The sequence below is a fragment of the Fukomys damarensis genome, unplaced genomic scaffold (assembly GCF_012274545.1).
Source record: "Fukomys damarensis isolate Sample0158 unplaced genomic scaffold, DMR_v1.0_HiC HiC_scaffold_7, whole genome shotgun sequence".
In the NCBI taxonomy this organism is placed as follows: Eukaryota; Metazoa; Chordata; class Mammalia; order Rodentia; family Bathyergidae; genus Fukomys; species Fukomys damarensis.
Window position 1 is genome coordinate 2,060,161 of NW_022900919.1, and position 25,722 is coordinate 2,085,882.

General features: G+C 45.6%; 1 protein-coding gene across 11 annotated transcripts in view; it reads left to right on the forward strand.

The window, feature by feature from the left end:
- Nucleotides 1–25,722, forward strand: part of Oca2 (OCA2 melanosomal transmembrane protein) — a 231,444-nt gene that overhangs the window by 80,130 nt on the left and 125,592 nt on the right. For all 11 annotated transcript variants that reach the window (XR_004516156.1, XM_010612938.3, XM_010612936.3 and 8 more), the window contains 5 exons: nt 1,715–1,853; nt 6,137–6,269; nt 8,764–8,911; nt 11,277–11,334; nt 14,059–14,167. Coding sequence is in view for 10 of the 11 variants with exons in the window: in XM_010612938.3 (XP_010611240.1) it covers nt 1,715–1,853; nt 6,137–6,269; nt 8,764–8,911; nt 11,277–11,334; nt 14,059–14,167 (587 nt within the window). In the remaining variant the exon portion in view is untranslated. The remainder of the gene's footprint in view (nt 1–1,714; nt 1,854–6,136; nt 6,270–8,763; nt 8,912–11,276; nt 11,335–14,058; nt 14,168–25,722) is intronic.

A 25,722-nucleotide genomic window follows, 5' to 3' on the forward strand; every position in this document is an offset into this window, starting at 1 on the left:
CAGCCCCCGCGGGGTCCCCCCGCCGCTGAGGCGGGTGTGGGTTGTGACCGCTCCCCCGCCTCAAGTTTCTCTCCTGACGGCCACCAGGGGCGGTGGACAGTGCCCACCCTCACTGCGTGTGGACCAGCAGCGCTGGCTTTGAGCAAGAACTTGTCTCAAACTTAAAAAAAAGGGGCTAGAGATAGATCTCAGTGCTGCCTGGACCCTATCCCCCATGACACACGTATGTGCACGTGCACACAAGTGCTGGCGGTCGAAGATTCACGCTTACGTCACTGTCCTCTCAGGACTTTGCAGTCACTGATCACGTCTGTCTTTGGGCAGAGCAGCACCAGTCCTTTGAGCTCAGCTGTAAGGCCTGCGTGGCTCAGATGCAGTCTCTGCTGTTGGCACTGCTGGTGTCCACACAGGTTCTGGAGAGTCCCACCAAGTACAGCGCTGCCTGGGGTCTTACACTCACAGTGGAGACACCTGCTCCAGGTGGCCAGGCTCTGCCCTTCCCCACCGTCCCGGGTCTGCCCGCCTGTCTGCCCTTGCCTGGTGGGGGAGGCCATGGGCTAAGGACTAGACCTCCTGCCCAGGTGTGACGGAGGAGGGGCAGTGGCCTAGCTACTTTTTCAACGCCCATCGCTCTAAGGAGGCGAGGTTTATTTAGCTCACAGTCTGTAGTGGTTTCAGTCCCTAGTTCCTGGCTCCAAAGCAGGGGGCGCGGCAGAGGGCATGGCCGAGGACAAAGAGCTCAGGGCCTGGGTTTGGAAGCAGAGCAGGGCTCAAGGGAACGTGGGAAGGCCACGCCCTGGTAACCGCCTCCTCCTACCGGATCCTGCTCTTACCTGCAAGCCAGCTGTAACACCCCGCCTGTGAGTGTATGAGCTTTGGGGGACATTTTAGATGCCAACCCTAAGAGGCAGCGAGGAAGCGCAGGTGTGAAGGATTTGGGGAGTGTAACATATAAGCATTTTAATTTTTATTAGTGCACGTGGCGGTGCATGCGATATTCCCCACGGAGAGTCGGTGCACGTGCATAACGCAGCTTAATTCTTTCTCCTTCCCGTCCGCTCCCTCCCTTCTCTCCTTCCTCCGTCCCTCGGTCTCGCTCCCGTTTCCTGTCATTTTACCTTTTATTTTGCTCTATAATTTATTTGTACTCTGGGTTTCTCATCTGAGAGAACCACGCGATATTCACACTTGTGCGTCTGACTTATTTCACTTGGCATTGTGGTCTCAAGGTGCCTCCATTTCTCTGCACCTGACTGTTCGCTGGAGGCTCACTGTGCATGCAGCCTCCCTGCCCCTGAGCCTCGCAGCTAGGCTCCCGGCAGGGACTGGTCTGCTGCAGGCAAAAGCGCTGCAGCCCTGCTCCTTCTCAAAGGAGGAAGTCAGCACTTCCGAGGTCAAGGGAGGGGCCTGGGGGCCGCTGCTCTGCCCCTCCCTGGCCTGGAGGGGCCAGGCGGCCAAGGCCCATTTGCCTGTGTGGGCCGGGCGGAGGGGACACTGATCCCTCGGACATGTGGGGCAGGGGTACGGGTGTGGCTCCAACACTGACGGTTCCCAGGGCGGTGGGGTGGATTTGGGAAGAGATGGAATTCTCAGTCATGGTAGCTGGCGGGTGTCACTGCACTGCTCGGCCCCCAGCGTCGCCCTCCTCACAAGTGTGAGTGTGAGTGTGAGTGAGTGTATTAATAGTGTCTCCACTTTCCTCCATGCATGATAGATTATGTGAGGTGCTCAACCTTGATCCCAGGCAAGTCCTGATTGCGGAAGTGATCTTCACGAACATCGGAGGAGCCGCCACTGCTATCGGGGACCCGCCAAACGTCGTCATCGTTTCCAACCAGGAGCTGAGGAAGATGGTACGTGCGGGGCGAGGGTGTCTCCTGCACCAGCGCTCAGCTACTTGGCCTCTACCAGGGTGCCAGTGACCTGTGTCACCCGCATTAGATGCCCTGGCTCCCAGGGCTCACAGCAGGCGCTGTTCCCGCCTCAGCCACCGCGGGTGTGGGCCGGGGCTCAGTTCTCCATCTCTGTTGCATGGACACCATCCTCAGGCTGACCACTGTAAAAGAAATGATTGGAAAGTGCGACCTGTTCAGTCATTGTATTAACTACACCATGGGGGGGGTGTCTTGCAATATTAAGAACAAAATGACCTATTCTCTTTTACTGCAGATAGGGAATTTCCTTCTCAATTCGGGTAGAGGGATTTCATTAAATGAAGAACTTAAATTGTCGTAAGAATCAGAAAAGAATTAAAATCCCTTAAAAGCCCTTATAATTATTCAGAGGTAGTTTTTCATACAGTAAAATAAAAACAAAGTACTTAATTGTCTGTATTTTAAAGATTGCAGATGTATCTTTGTGTGTCTCAAAGAGTTAAAGTTAGATCTCTATCTTATTTTTTGTACTGGGGATCGAACTCAGGACCTTGCACTCACCAGGCAGACACTGTGTTGCTGAGCTACATCCCTGGCCCCAGATCTCTCTCATTTTTATTTATCATTCTTTGGTCATTAGAGTTTTCTAAATCTCCTTTTCGGGGAGTAGATTCAATTTATAGCAATTTTGAACTGAATTACAGTAAAAACAGAAGATACAGAATTTCAAGGATTCCTTCAAGCAAGAGCCAGCAGACAACTCCTAGAAGGGCCATGAGTCAGTGTAAGGCTGGCAGGCTGTGTGGCCGCCCATCACCTACTCAGCTCTGTCACTGGAGGGAAGCAGCCGCTGGCAGTGGATTCCAGCTTGAGAGTCCTAGCCCACTTGCCCCGGCTCCAAGGTGTATTTCATGGGTACTCAGTACCCTAAGCTCTTCCATTAGAAACGAAGGGTCTCCAACCCCTGACCTCAGGGCACTGAGTCTTCGAGCTCTTTTCCCATAGCGTTCTCCTCCATTCTCTGTTGGCTGCAGTTGGAACAGCACCCCTCTGTGGCTCTTGCTCTCTCCTGGCCCCTTGGCGTCCCTTGTGAGTTTTCACCTCTATGGATACCTCTCGGTATCTATGGCCTCGGGTGCTTTACTTCGTCTTCCCTCTTGGGCCCGCTGTGTTCCCTGTAGGAACCAGTCCTTCGTGGCTTGCAGAGTTTCTGCGTGCTGGGCTGTCCCACCTCAGTGTGCGCCACAGGCTCTTGTCTCCTTCAGGTTCACGTGCAGTAGGACCTGCGACACACATTGCAGTGTGAACCACACCTGCCTCTCCTGTCTGTCCCCACACCTGTGCCCTTTCCTCACTCAGTGTCCAGACTGAATTCTATTTGCAAATCACACTCTGTGTATTTTATCAAAACACTCAATAGATTCAGCTTAACTGTGCAAGCATTTCCTGAGTTTTTCAATGAGAAGAATTTAGGAAGCCACTTTGGCTTGCATCATCCTTAAAAGCTAGTGGACATCATCATTTGACATCACAGAGCTAGCCTGAAGGTGTAGTTCCCGGAAAACGACACAGTGGGCCAGGAATTCCTCAGCCACATCCTCGTAGTTTCATGCAGCTTACGGAGCCAGGATTTCCTGATTTTATTGGTTGCTGCTCATGCTTGAACAGTGAGCCACTTCACCTGTCAAATGAAGACCATGTGGAGAACTAAGAAGACAGCAGCAGAGTGGAGCCCACCAGAAGGCTCGGAAAGGGCAAGTTAGAAGCAGCCAAAACAGAGGGCTGCACATGGGCTGCGTGCTGACGTGTGACGGGTGGGTGACTTTGTTCCCGAGGCCATTAGGAAAGGCGTCTGGGAAGCCACAGAGGCCCACGAGGAGGAGGCCCACTCACACGCCCAGCAGGCTCCCTGGAAACGCTCTCTCCCACTGCGTGTTGCATCTGCTTGTGTTGTTTCTTTTTTTTTTTTTTAATTTTAAATTGAATTTATTGGTACATTCTAGGTAGACAGCACAGTTACATTCGTTACTGGGATCTTGTACCTTTACATGCTTGTGTTGTTTCTTGCGGTGAGCGGTTTGGACTTCTCCATGCTGCATTTCTCTTCCTTGATAAATTTGCCCTGCACAGCTTCCCCAGCAGCCAAGCACTTGGGCTCAGTGCGGCACCCAGGACCTCCTGAGACCTTTTCTTTCTCATTTACTCACTCATCATTTTCTCTTCGATTGCCTACCATTTCTAGTGGGCACAATTCTAAAGATATCACACTCCAGGCAGGCTCAAAACTCAGGATACAAATACTTCTACCTTCATGGGTCATTACCCTGAGAAATATTAACAGTTACGTTTCATGACCCAGTGGGTAAACAGACAGATAGTAACATACTTTTAACCTTAATCTCTGGCCCAAAAGTTCATTTTTTTTCTGACTTCAGAGGAAATTAAAACATTAATTCATGAGCACATGAAACAAACAGATATCTGGGTTATAAATTTTATAGATAAATACAAAGTTATATTTCATTGAAGAGCTCACTGAATTATATGAACTATCAGAAAAATACTGAATTCTTTTTCTTTCTTTTTTTCTCTCCTTCTCTCTCTCTTTTTCTTTCTTTCCCTTTCTCTCTCTTTCTCTTTCCCTCCCTCTCTCCCTTCCTTCTTTCCACAAGGTCTTGCTTTGTAGTTCAGGCTGTACCGAACTTATGGTGATCCTCCTGCCTCAGTCTCCTGAGTGCTGAGATTTCAGGTGCGCAGCACCACACCAGGCTGGAAAAATAGTGAATTCTTGTACAACCATTCAGAGCATTCTGAGAGTCTCATATTTATCTTTCCCTCTTATTGGTTATGCAGATAATTTTGAGATTGAGAATTTCAGATGATCATTCATTGGCAAGCCCAAAACTTTGACACAATTCCTAGTAGTGTTTTACCTTTAGCAGTGTTTTACCGTAAGTCCTTGACTTACAAAGGAGTTCCACTCCAGGAGAACATGTTTAGGTCAGATTTGTTTATGTTGGATAAAGTGAGTCTTACACACCTTTGACACAAATATACAATATAAAGTGTAAAAAACCAAATACGAGGTTCATTTGTATCTGTGAAAGTTCATAACTCAAATGTTCATAAGTTGGGGACTTACTGTAAGTGGTTTCAGATCATTTCTAGAAGCAAGAGGGGCAAATACGTTTTAACACTTTAATGAACAGCATTTAATATAATCTGTCACCCTTTCCAATCCAGGACTTTGGAGGGTGGTTTCCAGCTCTTGCCCTGGGGTCTCTCAGTGCCTCCGTCTGCCTGTGCGCACCTGTCTCTGCCGCACAGCATGGCTGTACTGCTCCTGTCCGTGTGACTGCACTGCTCACCGCTGTGCTCCTTCACGCCTGGGCCCCGTGATGGTCACGCTTTCCACTGTGGCTCTGGCCCTCTTTGTGGCACCGTGGTCCATGGACTCTCTGAGTCCTCATGGGTGACCGTGTCACAGGGTGAGGGTTGCATCTGTCTCGCTGGGCTGAGGTTTTGCTCACACACTCTTGCTGGAAGGTACAAGGGCACCAAATAAGTGAAAGAACAAAGCCAACGGAGGATGGTGCTGACTTATTCCCCAAGTGGCGTAGTGGGCATTTTACCCCGTGATGAGGACCTCTGCAGCGTCAGGCGTGGCAGACACTCCACAGGTAGCGGGGGAGCACAGAGAAGAGGGCACTCGTCTGGGGACCATGTGGGAGGAGCTGGTGCTCTCCCCGGAGATGCTGCTGATACCCAGTGGAGGGAAGGCTGCTTTACAGACACGAGGACAATCCTTCAGATCAGGGGAAGGACTTCAGTGAAATATTTACAGAACCCAGTTTAGCTTTAAATAGCCCAGGACTGTCAGACCTTCTGATGTGTTGTCTCCTGATCCTGGGGGACTCTATCACTGAGAGCCCATGGACCTTGCCACCCCAGGCCACCCTGCACGGCCAAGCCAGGCCACGTTCAGAGTCAGATATGATGGCTTGGTTTTGCTTCCTCCTAAGATGGCTTGGGATTGCCACTCATGTAAGAGTTGGTTTTCGGCATGAAATAAATAAACCTTAACTGTTGTGAAGTCATCTGAGGGGTCCTTGCTCTTCCTTGGACTCGGTGCTAGGCTCCAGGTCCTCTCCCTCAGGCCCCCGGTCCCCTTGTTCCCTGTCACCATCCTGGCGTCAACCCTCCGCTGCCACCAGTGCGGAGGAAAAGGCCCATCTGCCATTCATCTCCCTTTTCTCTTCCAGGGCCTGGACTTCGCCAGATTCACAGCACACATGTTTGTTGGTATTTGTCTTGTTCTCTTGGTCTCCTTTCCACTCCTCAGACTCCTTTACTGGAACAAAAAGCTTTATAACAAGGAGCCCAGTGAAATCGTTGGTGAGTATGGAGGTCTCCTGCAGCCTCAGGGCTCCTGACCGGCACATTGCTTTGCTCCCCCGGGGAAGTTCTGACACACAGGCAGGAGGAGTTGTCCCAGGCAGAACTCCAGGGAAGCATCTCCTGTTGGGATGCTGCCTGCGTGGGACCAGTGACCACACGTCCTGGGCTTCCTTCTCCTGAGCAGTGTCTCCCAATTAAGTTCCTGCAGCTCCACGTGCTTTATTCCACAGCTAGGAAAACAGGAGTGTGCTACCTAAGCACCAGAGACAGGCCGAGCCGCAGAGGGCCGCTTGTCCTTGAGTCGGTAGGTTGCAAAGTGGGTAGGCACTGGGCGTGCATGAAGGGGTTCAGGCTGCCACTGAGGACCCACCTGCATCAGAGAGCCCAGGGGTCTGGAAGGTGGCATAACAGGCAGCGTAACCAGCCCTGTCTCTGTTTCTCCAAACACAGAGATGGGGCTGGCACCTGAGCAGAGCCCATGGACATGTGTGCTCTATAAAGCTGACTGGTGGCTTCAGAAAGTGGCCCTCCACCATTATGCCCTTCAAGAGTGTCTGGGAAGCCTCTGATCCTCGTGGATGAGCTTTCAGTGACACCTTTGGTGCAGTGAGGCCAGAAGATTGGACTGAACACCGGCCTTGTCTAACTTACACCGAAGCCATCCCCCTTCCAGTCCCAGCGCGGCACTTTTGTGTTCAGATAGTCTGGCCGCTGGGTTTTCTTCTTCTCTCCTCCTTCTCTTTCTTCCCATTCTTTTGGTGATATCATAACATCACAAGCAGTTAAACGAAGCGTGAGACTTTTCAGAAGAAATCACAGACCCATTTCTCTGAAGAGGACTTTGATCCCCGTAAGCCACAGTGTGCTTTGTAAGGTGGAGGCTTTGGAGCAAGTCATGTGCTGGCGGAATCCTTCCTTGCTCCCGTCCTGTCCCGGGTCTCTTGCTGCACACCTTGGCGGTGGCACTTACAGTCTGTGTCTGTCTGGTGCATTTGTTGCCTTCTCGGCATCAAGGCAGTTCTGCCACACAGGAAGTGATTGGCCCTTGTGTGCAGAATAGAGGGGCAGAAAATGTGCTCTTTTCTTTTCTTTCTGTTTGTGCTGCTCACAGGTCTCTGAGGCATCACTGTGTCTTGCTTCTGCCCTGAGCTGGTTATTGCAGGCTTCAGCCTGCTCAGAAAGCATTGGTCTTCTAGTTTCATCTTCAGTTTTTGTGATACACAGTGTGACACCTTGCACATCATAGGTGTGTTTATAGCCTGGCTTTGAGATGTCTCCCAAAGGCCTGTGTGCTGAAGCCCCTAGCACTGTCTGTAGATGGTGCAGCCATTAGGTGGTGGGGCCTGGTGGGGGGCACTAGGGTACCGGGGGTGTGCCCTTGAAGGGGGACGTTGGGACTCTAGTCCCTTCTTCTCTCTCTTTGCCTCTTGGCACTGCAAGACCATAGGCCCAGAGGCAATAGGCCAACCACCATGGACTGAGACCTCCATAACTGTGAGCTCAACTTTTCCTCTTTGTAAGGTGTTTATCTCAGGCATTTTGTTACAGTGATGGAAAACTCACACAGAGTGGTTTGTGAAAATATTGTGCTTTCTTGCATTCTTCTAATGATTGCTTTGAGAAGTTTATGTAGTGTTGTAAACTATAAAATAGAGGTTAAATGTGAGCTTTCTTAAAAAATAAAATAGAGGTTAAATGTTTTAAACCTTAGGAGGTAATGAATCAACAAATCACCTCTGAGCTCTTCTCTATAGAAGGTGTCTGGATTCAGTAAGGGTTGGAAATTTGTTCTGATTTCAACAGGCTGTCTGTGTCTGTGTCACGACTTGTCTGTGACTTGTCACTTGACGCCTGTATCAAGCAGGGGCTTGACAGGGAGGTAGAGCTTCTCCCAGCTCCTGCTCTCACTGCATGCCTTATGGGAGGGCCCCTGGCTGAGAAGTGTGCTTGTGTTTGTGGTTTTCACATGATCTGTTTCTGAAATCATCCAAAGATCAGGCAGTTGGCTTAATTCACTTTCTGTTGCTAGAACTGAGTACTGCAGACTGGATGGGCTGAGAGGGTCAGGCGTGCACTTAATTCACTGTCTGAGAGAGAGTCCGGAGTCTGGGCACAAAGCACCAGAATCTGGTGAGGGCTTTTTTGCTGTATCACAACATAAAGGAGGCTGCCAGCGGGTGCGTGATTCAAAATTTTGGCTGAAAGCAGGGCCAGCGAGAAGGGGATGGGTATGTTGGGTGCTAGCTTCGATGTCTCTGTTCAAGGAAGGGATTATTTTTCACCCAAAGAGTCAAAGTTGCATTACTCTATTTCCATGTAAAATTTAAAATCTGGCTTGGCATCTGTTCCACTAGGGTGGCTCATACACTGAGAGAGGCCTTGCTTTGGGCCAGCCCAGGCTACCTGCACACGGTTGGCATGTGTCAGGTGGAGCGGAGTGTCACTGACAGCCAGGCCCGGGAGGCTCAGGTTTTGCTGTTTTTCTCTGCAGAGCTGAAGCATGAGATTCATGTGTGGCGACTGACGGCGCAGCGCATCAGCCCAGCCAGCCGTGAGGAGACGGCTGTGCGCAGCATGCTGCTGCGGAAGGTGCTGGCACTGGAGCACGTGCTGGCCCAGAGGCTGCGCACCTTGCAGAGGTACTGGGCTGGTCCCGTCAGGCCTACTGCTGAGTTTGTCTTCCCAGGCCGTGCATGGTGGGGGGCGTGAGGCATCATCCCACTGCCACACAATTAGTATTCAAAGGTCACACCAGATAAATCCAGTGGGTTACAGCGATGGCTTGTTCAAGCATCAATGGCAGCACACAATGGTACACCTGCAGCGTACAAAGGCGCCGTTTTACACGCCACTCACTGTGCTAAGCTCTGCAGTGCACTCTTCTGTGTAATGTCACTTGGTTCTGTGGGTTGTGTGCTGGTTCACAGAGAAGACGGGGGCTCAGAGACTTCGAGCAACTTCCTGGCAGCAGCCCAGAAAGACTGACACCGAGGAGGGGTCGAAGGTCTACTCTCAGCGTGGGGCCGTCCACGCCACCTCCTACTTCGTAGTTCTTGCACAACAGGAGCCAAAACCACTTATTGTGATGAATTCTCGAATAACATTCTCCCAGTAGCTGATTTCAGGTACTCTGAAGGGTACAGAAGTTTCAGGCAATTTATTTCTTCGCATTTGTTTTTAATCAAAGCCAAAAGCAACTTTGCATTGGTGAGGGTTTGCTCCTCTCTGCCCCAAGGTGCTGAGCACTCTGGAGCTCTGGTAGGAACCCCCGGGAGCACTGAGAGTCCCTGCCGCTGAGCTGGGAGTGGTGGAGGTGAGGAGTCCCTCAGGCCGAGGGACAGCAGTGAGTCTTGGGAGTGGCTTGGACAGTGGTCTTGTTGCTATAAATTGCTGAAACAAGCTGCCCCTGCCTGGTCGTCCTTCAGCTCTGTCTCCAGGGCTGGCCCTGGGAGGAGGAGGCCACAGGCCAGCTTGGGACCCAGTGCTGTGGGCTAGGGCAAGGCTCTGTCTTCATAGATCAGCTCCATCCTGGCCTGGAGCCATCTCAGCTCAGCACTGCTAGAGAAGTGGGACCTCTGTCCTCAGACCCAAGGACATCCTGACAACTACAGCACACACAGACCAGAAAGGAGACCCCTTTCAATAAATTACCCTGGCACGGGTAATAACCACACAGCCAGGGGAGCTCAGGTCAAGGGCTGGGCCTCAGAGATCCAGCGGCCCCTCCTGATGCCGGTGTTGATAGGAGATAGGGCTGGTTAGGTTCGGGGAGGGGTCTGGCTTCCTGAGGCCACTACGTATCACAGGGCAGAGGGAATGAGCCATCTGAGCCACTGCTCGCTCTGCAGGGTTTGTTTTTAATTTCTTTCAAGAAGTTTTCCTCAGGCTCATTTGACTAGGTCTGCTCTAATGTCCTTTAGGGCCCCACCGGCTGCATGGCCTCTCTCCTTTGGAGCACACTAAAAAGAGCTTCTCCCTTGTCCAGCATCTCTTCTGTAACTGGTCTGGGAGAAAATGAACCGGAAAAGCTGGGCTGAGTTGGAAAGGTTAGAAGGAAAAGCAGATGGGGTGGTGGTTCCCGAACAGAGAAGGCTTCTTCTACACAGAAGGAAGGACGCAGATGTAAACATTCTTCAGAATTGATCTTCACGTGAAAAATAAATATTGTCAGAGCATGGGGCATTTCTTTTACCACTTTTTTTTTAGGTAGTTGTAAAAGTTAGTTGTAGAAGTACAGTGTCAACATTTTGGAATCAGAAATTCAGAAGGGCAGAAAGTAAAGCCAATACTTCACATCTGCAGATTCAAACATCTGTGGATTGAAAAATTTTGAAAAAGATTGTGTTCATATTGGATGTGTACAGGTTTTTCTTGTCATCTTCCCCTAAACAACACAGTGTAGGGCTGGGGATTTAGCTCAGCAGTTCTGCCGCCTACTTCACAAGCGCAAGTTCCTGAGTTCGATCTCCGGTACCAAAAACCAAACAAACCACCCCCAAAAAACAAACAACACAATGTAACAACTGTTCCCATAGCATTTACATTGTGTTGGGAATTATAAGTCATCTAGAGATTTAAAGCACATGGCGGGCACACAGGTTCTGTGGAAGTACTGTGCCCCTGGACGGTGAGGCCATGAGCATTTGAGAATTTTTGCAGGGGCCTTGAACCAATTCCCCATGAACTCCAAGGATGGCTCCATAAAGAGGGAAGAGGTGGTGGTGGTAACTCCCTGTTCACACCCTGGCGTGTGCTCTGGGTGTTTCCCATGCTCATGCCCTTGCACGCGCATGAGTGCACACACACACACACACACACAGTCCAACACCTCATAATTGCACATGTTTGTATGTACATATAGTGTATGTTTCCGAAGCGGCAGCCCCCACTTCCCGAGTCGCCTCTGTCCGGTGAACCCCACGCGATGCCCAGGGCTCAGGCTGGCGGTGCTGCCTCATCTCCTCATCTACCCAGGGATTGATGTACTGTCATCGCCTCTTTCAGACAAATCTCACAGGAAGATAAAAATTGGGAGAACAATATCCAGGAGCTACAGAAAAAGGTATCTTGGTTTCTTTTCTCAGAGGTTTCTTATTCACTTCTTGTAGAAGAGTGATTGATTTTTCTTTAAACAATTTGTATTGTGCTGATGACTGTTCATCAGCACACACTAATTTTAGAAAGTCAGGAGATTCAGTGTGATGTCTGGACACATATATGCACGAGATGATCAAATCATAACACAGCCTTCTCCTTAAGCACTAACCGTTTCTTTGTGGACAAACATCAAAATCTCTCTGTCTCTGTCTCTCTCAGCCCTGGGTAAAGTTATGAATTCCCATTGTTTTTTTGATTTCTGTACCTAACTGAATTTCTATGAGTTTATGAGAAAAACATTCCCCATTCACGGTAGGCTTATTTGTCAGGAAATTGAAAGCCTACAGTTCTTATGTCCCTGAGACACCCTGGGCCAGGCTCTGACACTGCAAGGGAGGCTCACATCCTGCTGCTGAGAGGAGGCAGCTGCAGGGCAGGGAGCAGCTCCAGGATCAGACACAGGATGTGTCCTGTCAGGGACAGAGCTCTTTTTTTATTTTGAAGGTCTTGCTCATCTTTGTGCTGTGGCTGCAGACACAGAGGCCCCTCTCCTGTCTGAGAGAGCTCTGCTCAAAATATGCTGGGAGTCGTTTTACCTGAGTGCAATCTTAAATCCAGGTAGTTTCTTTTCTTATTTTTTTTTTTTTGCATACCGGCGATCAAACTCGGCTCCTTGCACTTGCAAGGCAGGTGGCAGAGCCATGGAGACAAATCCCCAGGTAGTTTCTTTTTATGAAGGGATTAAACAGTCACTTTCTATTTATGGCAGGAACATTTTGTCTTTTGCAGAAGGAAATATAGATATTAGGGTCCTGCTGAGCAGTACATCTTTTAAAGGGGGCTGGGGCTCAGGGGTTGTCTTCATACGCTCTCTCCCACGTGGACAGTCAGGGTCAGACGAGAAGGGGTAGCCCTGTCACTCTCCTGGCCCCCGAATTTATGCAGACACCACGGCCTTGGCAGGCCAGGATCAGAGGAGAGACCATGCACCTCCCCTCTGACCTGGAGGGAGGGCGAGGCGGTGGAGGGGAGGCGAGGGCGTGGTTGGCAGCCTTCCTTTATCGCACTTAAGAATTCTTGCCAAAGTAGCACCGAAGGACAGAGGAGACCCACACACAGTCACACACACACACACAGAGGCCTCTCCTTGGGCCAGCTGGGTGCTGGAGCCTCTTTCACCTGCCGCTCCTCCCCATCTGACCTTTGAACTGGCTGTGGTGATGGCGACGTTCTTCAGGCGGTGTCAGCTTTGGGGCAGCTTGGGATGCTGACCTGGTGTCAGCCAGCTTTGCTCTTCCAGCAGGGGCTCAGCCTCTTGCCTGCATGGCTCCTTCCTCGTCGTTTTCCATCAGAATTGTGTGGCCAAACTGGCCTTCCTTGGCGGGGAGAGGAAGCACCCTGGGCCGTGCGCTGGGTGGAGAGGAGGCAGGTGCTCAGTGGATGACCCCACAGCAGCAGGGCGGCCTGAGTCCAGGGACCAGGGCCGAAGCCCACGGCTGCAGTGCAGAGTGCGTGCCTGGGTTTCTAACAGCAGCAGCATCAGCTGTGTGACTGGAGAACCCAAGAGAGGAAACGTCTCTATTCTGTCTGTATCTCTGCACGTCTAAGTGTCTGTATGTCTACACGTGTCGGTCTATACCTGTATTTATGTATCTATAGCTGTGCAGTGTATCTATGTTTGTATCTGTGTGCCTTTGTGTCTGTGCCTCTGCAAGTCTACAACTATCTGTATCTAAATCTAAACATAGGTGTAGATATCCTTGTAGATCCCTAAATCTGTGTGTGCCTACAAATCTGTGGGTATCAGTAATCAGAGCACCTGCGATATCTGTGGGTTCTGCATCTGTGGATTCAACCAACCAGGACTGAAAATAGTCAGAAATATAATTGTCTGTGTCGAACATGAAAGACCATTTTTCTTGTCATTATTCCCTGTGAAATACAGTATCACAGCTGTCTGCTGTGTATTTACATTGTGTCAGGCTTCACAGGTGTGTAGAGGTGATTTAAAGCACTTGGCAGCGTTACATGGGTTTTGTGTGATACTGTGCTGTTATATGCGGACTGGAGCATCTGAGGACTCTGGGTCTCCGTCAGTCTCCCCTGGGAAACAAAGGCTGCTTATGTACCTATTAAAAACCAGACGAGTTAGACAGACTGATGGACCATTTTTAATCAAGAGCCTGGTGTCGCTGTCAGGTCCTACACGGAGCCTGGACACACCCAGGACTGACCGGTGGTGCAGGCTGATGGCACCACCTGCCAGTGCCCCCTCCGCGCTCGCCCTACCCCACACTGCACCTGTTGGGGGTCACAGGTGGAACACTCAGCTGGCCCAGGATCCACCTGGTGGAGGCTCCGCACCCAGGACTGACTGGGCAGATCCCCTCAACTGCTGTCCCCCAATCGCAGGGGCGACACCCACATTCCACGGTCTTTGCGAGCACGGCAAGGACAAACGCAGCCCGAGCCATGGCAGGAGGAACAGGAAAGCTGGGCCAAAGTTGACGACTGCACCCGTGCCTCTGGAGGTCACTGGCCACCTCCCTGAAGTCTGCTGACCTCTCACCTAACACTGTGAGGGGACAGGAAGAGCTGAATACTGACATGTTTTATTGAGAAACTTATAACTGAGTCACGCAGGGTGATCAGAACACTGTACTGAGCAAGTGGATTGTCTCTCTCTCAGCACAGGATCTCAGACAGGATCCTGCTCATCAAGTGCCTGAGCGTGCTGGGATGTGTCATCTTCACCTTCTTCCTCAGTTCGTTTGTCCCTGGCATTCATCTGGATCTCGGTGAGTCTGACCTTCTGGGGCTTCGCAGTTGATATCCCAGCCTGAACGGGAAGTGCCGGAGCGGGTTCCCAGGGCCAACTGTCCCTGCAAGTGCTGTGGGAGGACACAGGGAAGAGGGGAGGATGCAAGCCCGGCTGACGCTACACCCTGCTTCATTTGAAGGAGGGGCTGTGTCTGGCTCTCCCGATTCACTGCTGTGGGACTTTGGCCCCTCCAGTGTCAACACTTTTTTTTTTTTTGTACTGGGGATCGAACTTGGGTCCTTGCACTTGTGAGGCAGGCGGTGTCTCCACTGAGCTAGATCCCTGGCTCCATAATAATGTCAGGAAATGGTTTCAAGGACAGCAGGGAGCCACACCACCAAGGCCCGCGCTGCAGGGACCAAGGCCTGCGCTGCCTTCCCTGCAGTAGACTGGTGACGAAGTGATAGACTGTTGGCGGAAGGGCAGAGCTTGGCTTGAGCTCCTCTCCTCACGTGGCTGTGAACTCACTTTGCTTCTGCAGTAAAACCCTTTCCCGCTCCTCCTTCTGCTCCTCTTCCCTCACGTTCCCCAGGCTTCGGCTCCCAGCCCGCTGCGTTCTCCTCAGCCCTGAGCCCAGGTTGGGTCCCCATAAACACGTGGCCTTTTAGGTTGAGCTCTTCTCATGAACTCCCAGGACCTCCCACTTCCCATAACTGTGCTCACTCCTCAGGGACTTTCCTTGGTGGTTTCACAGTGAGCTCAGTGTGGTGTCATTCTTAAAGGCAAGCGAATCGAATCAAAACAGCAGCAACTCGCAAAACCCACTGCACGTGAAAGTGTAGGAAGATAAACTCCAGGCGGTGTCAGGGAGTCTTTTCAGATCAAAGCTTTACCCATGGTTTTCCTCCCAAAACGGGTTCTGCTAAGACATTTAAAATGTCCCAGTTTTATAAAAACATGATCATGGGGAGAATGTAACTGCAGCAGGAAGCAAAGGCTGTTAACCTTGTAAAATAGATGGAAAAGCAGCTTTGGTTATTTCCATCACATGTCTGCTTCGTGGGTTCCTGGTGCATTAGACATCTTCAGGTTATGAATGTTTCCCTCTTCTGCCTTATACAAGGAAGTCCACATTTCTCTGCCCTCCTGACGGCACTTTATGTAATTGTACACAGGCTCTTCCGATTTATTTCCCTACGTTAACTCAAATCCAACTCGCCAGGCATCCTGGCTTGGTTCTGGGCTGACAGGTGCTATTTATTTATCCACACCTGAGAGCTGATCCCTTGAGCATCTCAACAAAGTTCTGAAAAATGCCAAGGCTGGATCCTAACAGTGTTATGAGTTTTAGTTGTTTTTGGTGGGTTACCTCTAGAATTGGCCACAGTGTACTTATTTTCATCACACCCAGGCATAGTGTAATGTTGTTATAAACATCTTATCACTATAAGAAGTTAAATGGTCAACTGGCAGTTAAACAGATACAATGAAACTGTTGTTTTATGAGCAAAGGCAATTATTAGAGAATGATTCCAGATGCTCACAGATTTTTTCATTTAAGATTATACTTGGAAAGTACAGGCATTTGAAAAACTAAAAAAATATGAAAGCTCACTTGTAATTTTGCTAGCATTTGGCTTTGCATACAAAAAATACTTTTTAAAAATGTAAAGTCGTATCTTTATATAGACTTAAAACATCTTGGTTTCTGTGAAATATTTCATTGTAACCTGGAAGTCCACCCTCTTCACAAAGGTACCTCATCTCTTTGGAAGTTGTTGTTTATCTGTGATTGAGAGATTGTTTCCGTTCTGTATTTGAACCGAGTTTCATCTTTAGGCTGTGTGCAGTTTGTATACAGAGGGTTAACCCCGGGGTCCTGGGACCCATGTTTGCTTATTCATAGTGGGTACATGGAGTGGAGCAGGAGGAAAGCTTGACTAGCACGTGTTGTAACAGAATCCAATTCCTGAGAGTGGCAGTAGCTCGCCTGGTAGAAATAGGGGCGAAATAGATGCCGGGTCTTCCAAGGGGAGTGGTAGGGATGGGAGCGTTGGTCTGTGGTGAAGCTCGGTGTTGGACAGGACCTGCTTTGGGAATTGAGCACTGCACAAACAGCACAACGTGAGACGTAGCCAGATGACACGATGTGATGCTGTATAAACTACACACCGTGCACCCCAACACCAACATAAACTGGCCACGTGACGCATGCCTGTGATCTCAGCACTATGGGAGGCTGAGGCAGGAGGATTGCTGGTTTGAGTCTAGTCTGGACAACTTGGTGATTTAATGAGACCTCATCTCAAAATAAAATAATAAATATTTCACTTAAAAGGATGGCCTTGATGTACATCCACTTAGCTATAAATGTCTCTAGTTTCTCATCTTTATGGCTCCAACTGAAAACAATGTACTTTCAGAAGCCCTGACACACATCTAATGTGTAAAGCAAATATAAATGCACACTCAGTGGTGTTAGCCTGTTGACAACAATAATCCCCGAATGGCTCCGTCTGAATTTTAATGAAGTGTTCATCTTAGATAGATGTGATTATTTCAGAATGAAGGGAAGAATAATACACACACATCTTGGATTCTTAAGTGGATTAGATGAATTAGCTGTTTTCTTTATTATTCTTACAATGGGTGAATCACAACTTTCTCACCCTAACCCTGAGGAAGGAGAGGGAGAATGGAAGAGTGTCTCAGTCTTGAAGAAATGGAGATGTAGGATGCATGTGATAGAAAAGTCACTTGTTAAGGGGATTCAAGAAGTTCAAGTTAACCCAGCACAGTTTACACATTCACAGTTGTGCAAGCATCATCAGCATGCAGTCGAGAGCAGCCTCATCTGCCCCGACACCCCGTCCATCCTCATCTGTAATCACCAGCTCCTCCTTCCCCCTGACCCGCCCTGGAAAGCACAGACCCTCCTGTCTGTTTCTAGGGAATGGCTTTCTCTGGACTTCTCATTTCACACCTGGCCAAATGGAATCATCGGATGCAAGGGCTCCTGTGTTTTACTTTTTTCATTTAGCATAAAGCTCCAGGGTTACCCATGTTGTGTGCATTTGTGCTTCACTTTGCTCTCTGGCTTAATTGTGTTCTATTGTATGGACCATATTTTATATTCCATAAGTGTATATTGTTATATTTAGCATGTTATATGTAGAATGATTTATTCTTTTATTCACTGATGGACATTCTTCCCGTTTTTTATTGTGAATGCTTCACAGGTTGTTTTTGTAGTTTTTATTTTTATTTTTTATCAGTGCACGTTTGCGGTATGTGATTCTTACCTTCCTTGTGTGGGGTCGGTGCAGGGACCTGACCACCTCTTAATAACTTCCATTTCCTCTTCCCCTTCCCTTTCCCTCCCTTCGTCTCTTGGTCTCCTTCCCTTTTGCAAAAGATCTATCTTCCTATTTCCTATTATCTATCTTTTCCTTTACCATTTGTTTATATTTTGGGTTTCTCATGTAAGAGAAATGACGGCTATTTAAGCTTGTGTGTTTGATTTCACTCAACATTATGGTCCCAAGATACAACCATTTTTCTACAGGTGACTCAAGTGTATCCATCTCTACAGCAGACTGGTACTCCACTGTGTAAAATAGCATATTTTGTTTATCCATTCATCCGCTGATGGGCATATAGACTGTTTCCAAGGTTTCACTATTATGAATTGTGTGCTATAAACAGGGGTGTGCATGTATCACTATAATATGATGTCTTTAATTTTTCCAAGAAGATGCCTAAAGGGGGAATAACTGGGTCAAGTGGAATTTCTAATTTTAGATTTTTGAGGACCCTCCCTAGGAGGGTTTCCCATATGAGGGTTTCCTATGTTTCCCATAGGAGTTATACTTATTAATTTACATTCTTGCCAATAATGCAGGCTTCCTTTTTCCTCACAGCCCTGTTAGAATTTGTTATTATTTGATTTCTTGATTATAGCCATTCTTTCTGGAATAAGATGAAGTCTCAGGACTTAAAGCACCTTAGAAAATTTATATTTTGCTCTTGTGAGTTGAGAGTTCACTCATGTTATGTCTAATTGTCTTATAGTCTTGACCAGGTTTTTACATGCTTGTCCATCTTTTCTCTTGGCATTTATCCCCACTAATGAAAGTGGAATATTGAAATATCAAGCTGTTATTATGGAGTTGCTTATTTGGTTCTGTCAATTTATATTTCATGTAGCAGTAGTTCCTCTCAAAATGTCTTGTAGAATTCAGCAGTGAAGGCATCGGGACCCAGACTTTTCTTAGTTGGTAAGTTTTTAATTACATTTTCAATTTCATTGATTGACATTGAGTTGTTTAGAAATTTTAGGTCATCTTCATTCAACTTTGGTAATTCATACAAATCTAGGCATCTGTCCATTTCTTCTATATTTTCTATCTTATTGGCCTATAGGTTTTCAAAGTAGATATTGATGATCCTCTGGATTTCTGCTAGGCCCATTGTAATTTCTTTCCTAATTGCATGGATTTGGGCCTTTTTTCCTTTTTTTGATAAGGTTGGCTAAGGGTTTGTCAATTTTTTTTATTCTTTGAAAGACCGAACTCTTCCCTTCATTGATTTTTTTGTATTGTTCTCTTAGTCTCCATTGCATTAATTTCTGCCCTGATCTTTCTAATTTCCTCACTTGCATGAGCTTTGGGTTTGTCCTGCTCTTCTTTTTCTAGAAGCTTGAGGTTTGCATCAGATTGTGTAATTGAGCTCACTCTGTTTTCCTAATAAGAGTATTCACTGCTATGAATTTTCCTTGTAAGACTGCTTTCATTGTGTCCTATAGATTCCAATATGTTGTATTGTTATTGTCATTTAATTGTAGGACCTGTCTGATTTCTTCTTTAATTTCCTCTGTCACCCATATTCAGAAGCGTATTGTTCAATTTCCACCTGTTTATGAAATTCTTGCAGTTTCTTTGCTATTGATTTCCAATTCATTGCACTATGATCCGATAATATACAGGGGACAACTTCAATTCCTTTGCACTTACTTAGTCATGTTCTATGAGCAAGTATGTGGTCTATTCTTGAGAATGATACATGTGCAGCTGAAAAGAATGTGCATTCTGATTTTTGGGGTGGAACACTCTGTAAATATCTGTTAAGTTGATTTGTTCAAGAGTTTGAGTTCTACTATTTCATTGTTTATTTTTTGTCTGGTTGATCTGTCTATTTGTGACAGTGGGGTATAGAGGTCTTCCATTACTCTTGTATTAGTATTTATATGATTTTTCATGTCTGTTAGTATTTGTTTTATACAGTTGGACACACTTGTGTTTGGTGCATATATTTTTGACTGTCATCTCTTCCTCTTGGATTGTTCCCTTTACAAAGTTATACTGCCCTTCTTTGTCTCTCTTAATCAGTGCTGGCTTGAAATACACTTGATCTGCAAAGAGGATAGTGACTCCTGCTTTTTTTCGGGTTCCTGTCACACAGAGTATTGTTTTCCACCCTTTAACTTTCGGTCTATGAATTTCTTTTTGAATTAAGTGTGTTTCTCATAGGCAGCATATTGTTGGATCTTGCTTCTTTTTTTAATTGAGTTTATTGGTACAATCTAGGTATATAATACAGTTACATTTATCATTGGGATTCTGTACCTTTACATAATAGGTCTTGATTCTCATTTTTCCCCTTGTCCCTGCCCTCCCTTCACCCCCTCCTCCCCTCCCCATTTACAAACACTTTATTTCCATTTTTTCAGTTTCTCACATTTTTTTCCTCTCCCTTATTACCTTTCCCCCACCCTTCTCACTTTTCCTACATCTTTAGCCCTTTACTTCCTATTTCACATTATTAATTATCTCATTAGGATCCTGTGTACTATTGTAGGTTTTCACACCAAAGAAACTATTCGGTATTTTAGTTAAAGAAATCTCTGTATGAACATTAAAAATAGGGAATCCTAAAATAAAACTAAGAAGGAAAGTAAAAGAGAAAAGGCAATGATGTAACATTAAAATAATCCTTAATTCTGGAGATGAAAATGGTCCCTGAACATATTTAAATTGCTTCTTGCTCTTATAGTCTTATCTTATTCTTTTTTTTCATTATTTAAGAATACTTTATTAGTTTCTATTATCAAACCCATGTAGATATGACCTTACATATTTAGTACGATGTGTTACCCCTGTACACTTGGGAAAAAAAGTAAAAAATAAAAATATAAAAAATTAACATTTCTAGACCAATATGGTTGTCCATTTCTGTACAATGTCAACTCAGCACAGTAAATTGGGATGACTTTTTCCAAAGTTGGCAGCACTGTTAAAGTTTCCGAAAATTCAATTTATATGTACATGTATATATATATATATATATTTATATAAAAAGACTAATAATAGCAGTATGCTATGCATTGATAGCAGCAACAGCTTTTCCAGGTTCTGCAGTCATCTATACAAAATTATAGACATTTAGCACATTCCATTAAACAAAACAAAACAAAAATAAGACAAAACAAAACAAAACAAAAAAAAAAAGAAAAGAATAATATCCAGAAAACAGCAAAGTTCTGTTGTTGTTGTGGTACCTGGCACCATTTTTTAAATTAGCATCTTAATCATCATCTGGAAAGAGAACATTCTAGAGTAATATCATTAAATGTAGCTCTGATAAAGCACAGTCCCTACTATGTATTGTAAAGCATGTACAAGATATTTTACATTCATAGAGGTATGATACAGTACCATCCTACATCAATAATACTAGAATCAGTTTTGGTTTGAAATTTGCTTTGTCTGCAAATAAGATTGCTACCCCTGCTTTTTTCTGGGCTCCTGTTACATGGAGAATTGTTTTCTATCTTTTCACTTGGGCTTCTTTTTTCACTAGGTGTGTTTCTTGTATACAACATATTGTTGGATATTGCTTCTTATTCCATTTTGCCAGTCTTTTTCTCTTGATTGGTGAGTTGAGGCCATTGACATTGCTGGTTATAACTGGTATGTACTGACTTATTATTGACATGTTATTGGCCTTTTGTTGACTCTTTTTACTTTTTTACCTTCTCCTTTTAATTTTTTGCCTCGCCTATTTGATTTGCTCTGTTGGGCCTCATAGTGTTGTTACCTTCATTGTCTTTTTCTAGGATCTTGTTTAGAATTCCTTGTAGTGCTGATTTGGTATTCATGTAGTTTCTCAGATATTCTTTGTCATGGAAGTGTCTTATTTCCCCATCCATTTTGAAAGAGAGTTTTGCTGGATACATCAGTCTAGGTTGGAGGTTATTCTCTTTTAGTGCTTGAAATATCTCATTCCAGGCTCTCCTTGCCCCAAGGGTTTGTGGTGAAAAGTGTGCTTTGATTCTGATGGGCTTTCCTTTGTATGTGATTTGTTTCTTTTCTCTTACTGCTTGTAGTATTTTGTTCTTCTGTTGGGTTTCTGGGATCTTAATTATTATATGTCTAGGTGTAGATTTTTTTAAATTGTAGCTAGTTGGGGTCCTGTATGCCTTAGTTATCTGAATGTCAAATTCTTCCCCTCTGTTTGGGAAATCTTCTGTCATTAATTCTGCGAACAGCTTTTTTAAGTCCTTTGTATTTTCTCCTGCTACTTCATGGATTCCTATCAGTCTTATGTTATTCTTCTTTGCATCATCTAGGAGTTGTTGGATCAATTTCTCATGATCCCTTACTATTTTTAAGAGATCTCTCTTTTCATGGTCACTGACTGCAATCTTATCTTCTATATCTGAGAGTCTATCTTCGCATTCTTTTATTCTGTTGTGTACACTTTCTATGGAGTGTTTAATCTCCTGGATATCTGTTTGAATCTGTTTTATGGATTCCATTTCTTTCCTATGTTGGGTGTTTATTGTTTCCATTTCTTTCTTATGCTGGGTCTTCATAGCTTGTATCGTGGTCCTGAGCTCATCTATTTTTTTTTGTCAGTTTCTGCTCTAGAGTCTCAAATCACGACTTCCATAACTCTATGGTTATCTGGGAAATTATTTCTGTTTTGAATTTTTCTAGAGCCTGATTGATCTGTTTTGTTACTTTCTGTGCTTTGAGTTCAGGGTGTCCTGGTGGGTCACTATTGGCCTTTTCATCCTCATTTGCCCTACTGTTTGCCATTGGTGAACTGGAAGTCTGTCCTTGTGTCTTGCTTAAGTGTTTTCTCATTTTTATTTTTGTTGTTGGACTGTCCTTGGTTTAATCTCTGGATTATCACCCAAATCTTCCTGATATAGTTGTGCCCTAGCTTTTGTGTCTCTAGCGACCCACAGACATTCTCATCTTCATAACATCAGAGAAAATAGCTCATCAAATCAACTGCAATGCTTTATCCCAACTGATACAATCAGCAACACATTAAGATCAAGCACAACTTAGAAACTGACCACCTGTGGTAGTCACTAGTCTATCACCCTTAAATTATTTGAATTAAATTGAAATCAAGAAGCAGTCCAGAACATGTCTGCAGTGAACAAAATTTCAATATGGTGTATTTACCATTTAATGGCTCAGACCAAGTGAGGATGCAAGTCCCCTGGTCTCATTTAGCTGATGGCTGAACCCCACGGCGCTGACTGACCTCGGGCTACAAGGCCCAGATTGAGTTCCTCAACCTTCTGAATGGTTGAACTACACAACGTTCTATTACAGGTTTCCCATGCCCTTTCTTTAAAGATGTTCAAAGTTGGGAACTCAGAGTGGGTCCAAAGACTGGCACTGTCAGGAGGTCTGTGAGTACGAAGGGGGGATGCTTATGGGGGTTCAGGGGCACGCACGCAGCTACCTCCCCATGCTTGAGCGATGGCGGCTGGGGCGGCGCACTTGTGTTTTGACTGTAACCCTCCTACTCAGAGTGAGACAGCCCACAGCTATGGAATCGAATCCTACTGCTGTCTGGATCTTGCTTCTTGACCCATTCTACCAGTCTGTGTCTTTTGATTGGTGAATTGAGAATGTTAACATTGATGGTTATAACTGATATGTAGTGACTTATCCTTGTCATGACTTTTTTATTTTCAATGGATTCTCTCCCTTTACATTTAACTTCTTTTTTTTTTTTTTTTAACCTGGGATTGAACTTGGGTCCTTGCACTTGTGAGGCAGGAGCGGAACCACTGAGCTAAATCCCTGGCCCTGCATTTAACTTCTTGTCATGCCTGATGGATTCATTTTGCAGGGCTTCCTGAGCTGATCTATTGTCTGGGTGGGATTCTGGCTGGGCTCTGTGCACACTTGGGATGGTATTTAGGTGTGCCTCTCTCTGGGGCCCTTATGTGGCTGTTGTCTGGGGAGGCCTTTGGCCAGGGGCTGTGTATCCAAGTTCCTGTTGTCTGTGTAGGCTTCTGGCTAGAGTCTTCAGCCACTTAGCAGTGGTATTGGGCAAGCCTCTGGCTGTTGCTTGTGCAGCTGTGTGGTTCTTTTTCTTATACTGTGGCCAGTGTATACCAGGACTCTGAATGAAGCTTGCACACCTGTGTAGCTCTTTTCTAGGTAGCCTATGGCTTTGGAATGGGTGCCCATAGCTCTGGGGTCAGGGTGGGGCCCTAGCTGTGACCTGCCTGCAGCTGCACCACTCTGGTGCACAGAGCTGCTCCCTGGGATGTGTGCACACTTATTGGTGGTATGGTGGAACTCTATTTATCATCTTTAACTATTTGTTTTACTTTAATTCTCTGTTTCCTGGTCTTAGCATGACCACTCTATCTTACATGGTATATGTTTTCTCATTTTACTTTCTATCTGTTTATCTTAGATTCTGAAGCAAATTTCTTATAGACAGCATATAGACCATTAAAAGTTCACGCTACCAATATCTGCCTGTGTTTGTCATGCTTAATCTTTTTACATTCAGTGTCAGCCTTGATATGGTAGAATTTAGTCTGCCATTTTGCTACTTAGTTTTTGTACATATTAGGGCTCTTTGCACCTCTGTTCCTTGATTACTCCTTTTTTTTTTTAGTTAAACAGATGTTTTCAAATGTACCATTTTAATTCTCTATTACTGTGTTTTTTGAATTATTTTCTTAGTGTTTGCCTTGGTGATTATAAAGAGCATTTTAATTTTAATGGTCTAGTTCAAATTAATACCAATTTAGCTTTACTACTATAAACAAGCTTTTCTTTTCCATAGCTCTACTATCTTCTGCTTTTTGTGCTATTATTATTATACAATTTTCAGTTTTATATATTTTATGTTGATCAACACAGTGTTATATTGTTGCTTTGTGCTGTCATCTTTTAGTATGAAAATTATTTATTTATATAACTGCTTTTATTAATGCTCTTTGTTTTATTTTTGTGGATTTGAGTTATTTGTGAAAGTATTTTCCTTTCAGATTAAAAATTTGTTTTAGTATTTCTTATATGGAAAGGGTCCTAGCAAATAATTTTCTGAGTTTTTGTTTATGTGTAAATTTCAAATTTTTCTTTATCTTTGAAGGATAGTTTGGATATATATATTTTTTTTTGTGCCAGGGATCGAACTCAGGTTCCCTTGCTTGTGAGGCAGGCAGCAGAACTGGTGAGCTAAATCCCCAGGATATTTTTGATCAATAGTCATATTTTTCAGCAATAGTCATGTCTTGCATATGTCCTCCACCCAGCCAGCCCCTCCCACTTCTGATGAGAGCCCATCTGGTGATTTTATTGAGGAACCTTTACACATGACTAGGTACTTTTCTCTAACTGCATCATGATTCTCTCTTTATCTTTGTCTTTCAGCAATTTTGTCACGATATGTCTAGGTACGACTCTCTCTGAGTTTGTCCTGGTTGGATTTGGTTGAACATTTTGAATGTTGAGACTTGTGTTTTTTGTCACATCAGAAAGTTTTGATCTTTATTTTCTGAAATGTTCTTTCTTTCCCATGCTTCCTCTTCTTCTAGGGCTCATTATGTGTAGTGGTGTGTTCTGTGATGTCTCTGAGGCTTTATTCATTTTTATTGTTTTTTGGTCTCTGATATTTTTCTTTAGCAAAGACCCTCTGCATCATTGTAAGCTATTGGTTCACTTACAGATTTCTAAAACAGTTGATTTTTGACAGCCTTTGCTGGTGTTCCCACTGCCTTTTGGAGGAGTAGAGTTTTAAGGTTTTTTGCTTTTCTCACTGATCACTCATGGATGAATTTAAAGTGGCTGTGATTGTAGTCATCACTTCTGCTGTTGGACAGAGGTCACTTTCTTTTTGAAGGATGCTGTTTATGCCCGTGAGTCACTGGCAGCCAACAGCATCACTCTCAGAGGGTGCTGTGAACTTTGATTCCTTGGTGAAGATCAGTTGTCCAGGTGACTTGGCAAGAAAAAGGCCAAGAGGAGGCAAGAGTAGAGTGCATGGATTTGAGCCCAGTTCCCCTTTGTGTCTGGAGGTGAGGGGCTCATCTGAGTGGAAACGGACCAAGCCCTGAATAAGAGCCTTCCTGTACCCAGTCAAGAGATGCTTTGTAGCTTTGTAGTCATTTCATCAAGATTGTCCCAGGCTTTCTCTGGAAAGCTGGAATCCCCAAGCTTGTACCATCTGGAAGTTCTTTCTTTCTTTCTTTCTTTCTTTCTTTCTTTCTTTCTTTCTTTCTTTCTTTCTTTCTCTCTCTCTCTCTCTCTCTCTCTCTCTCTCTCT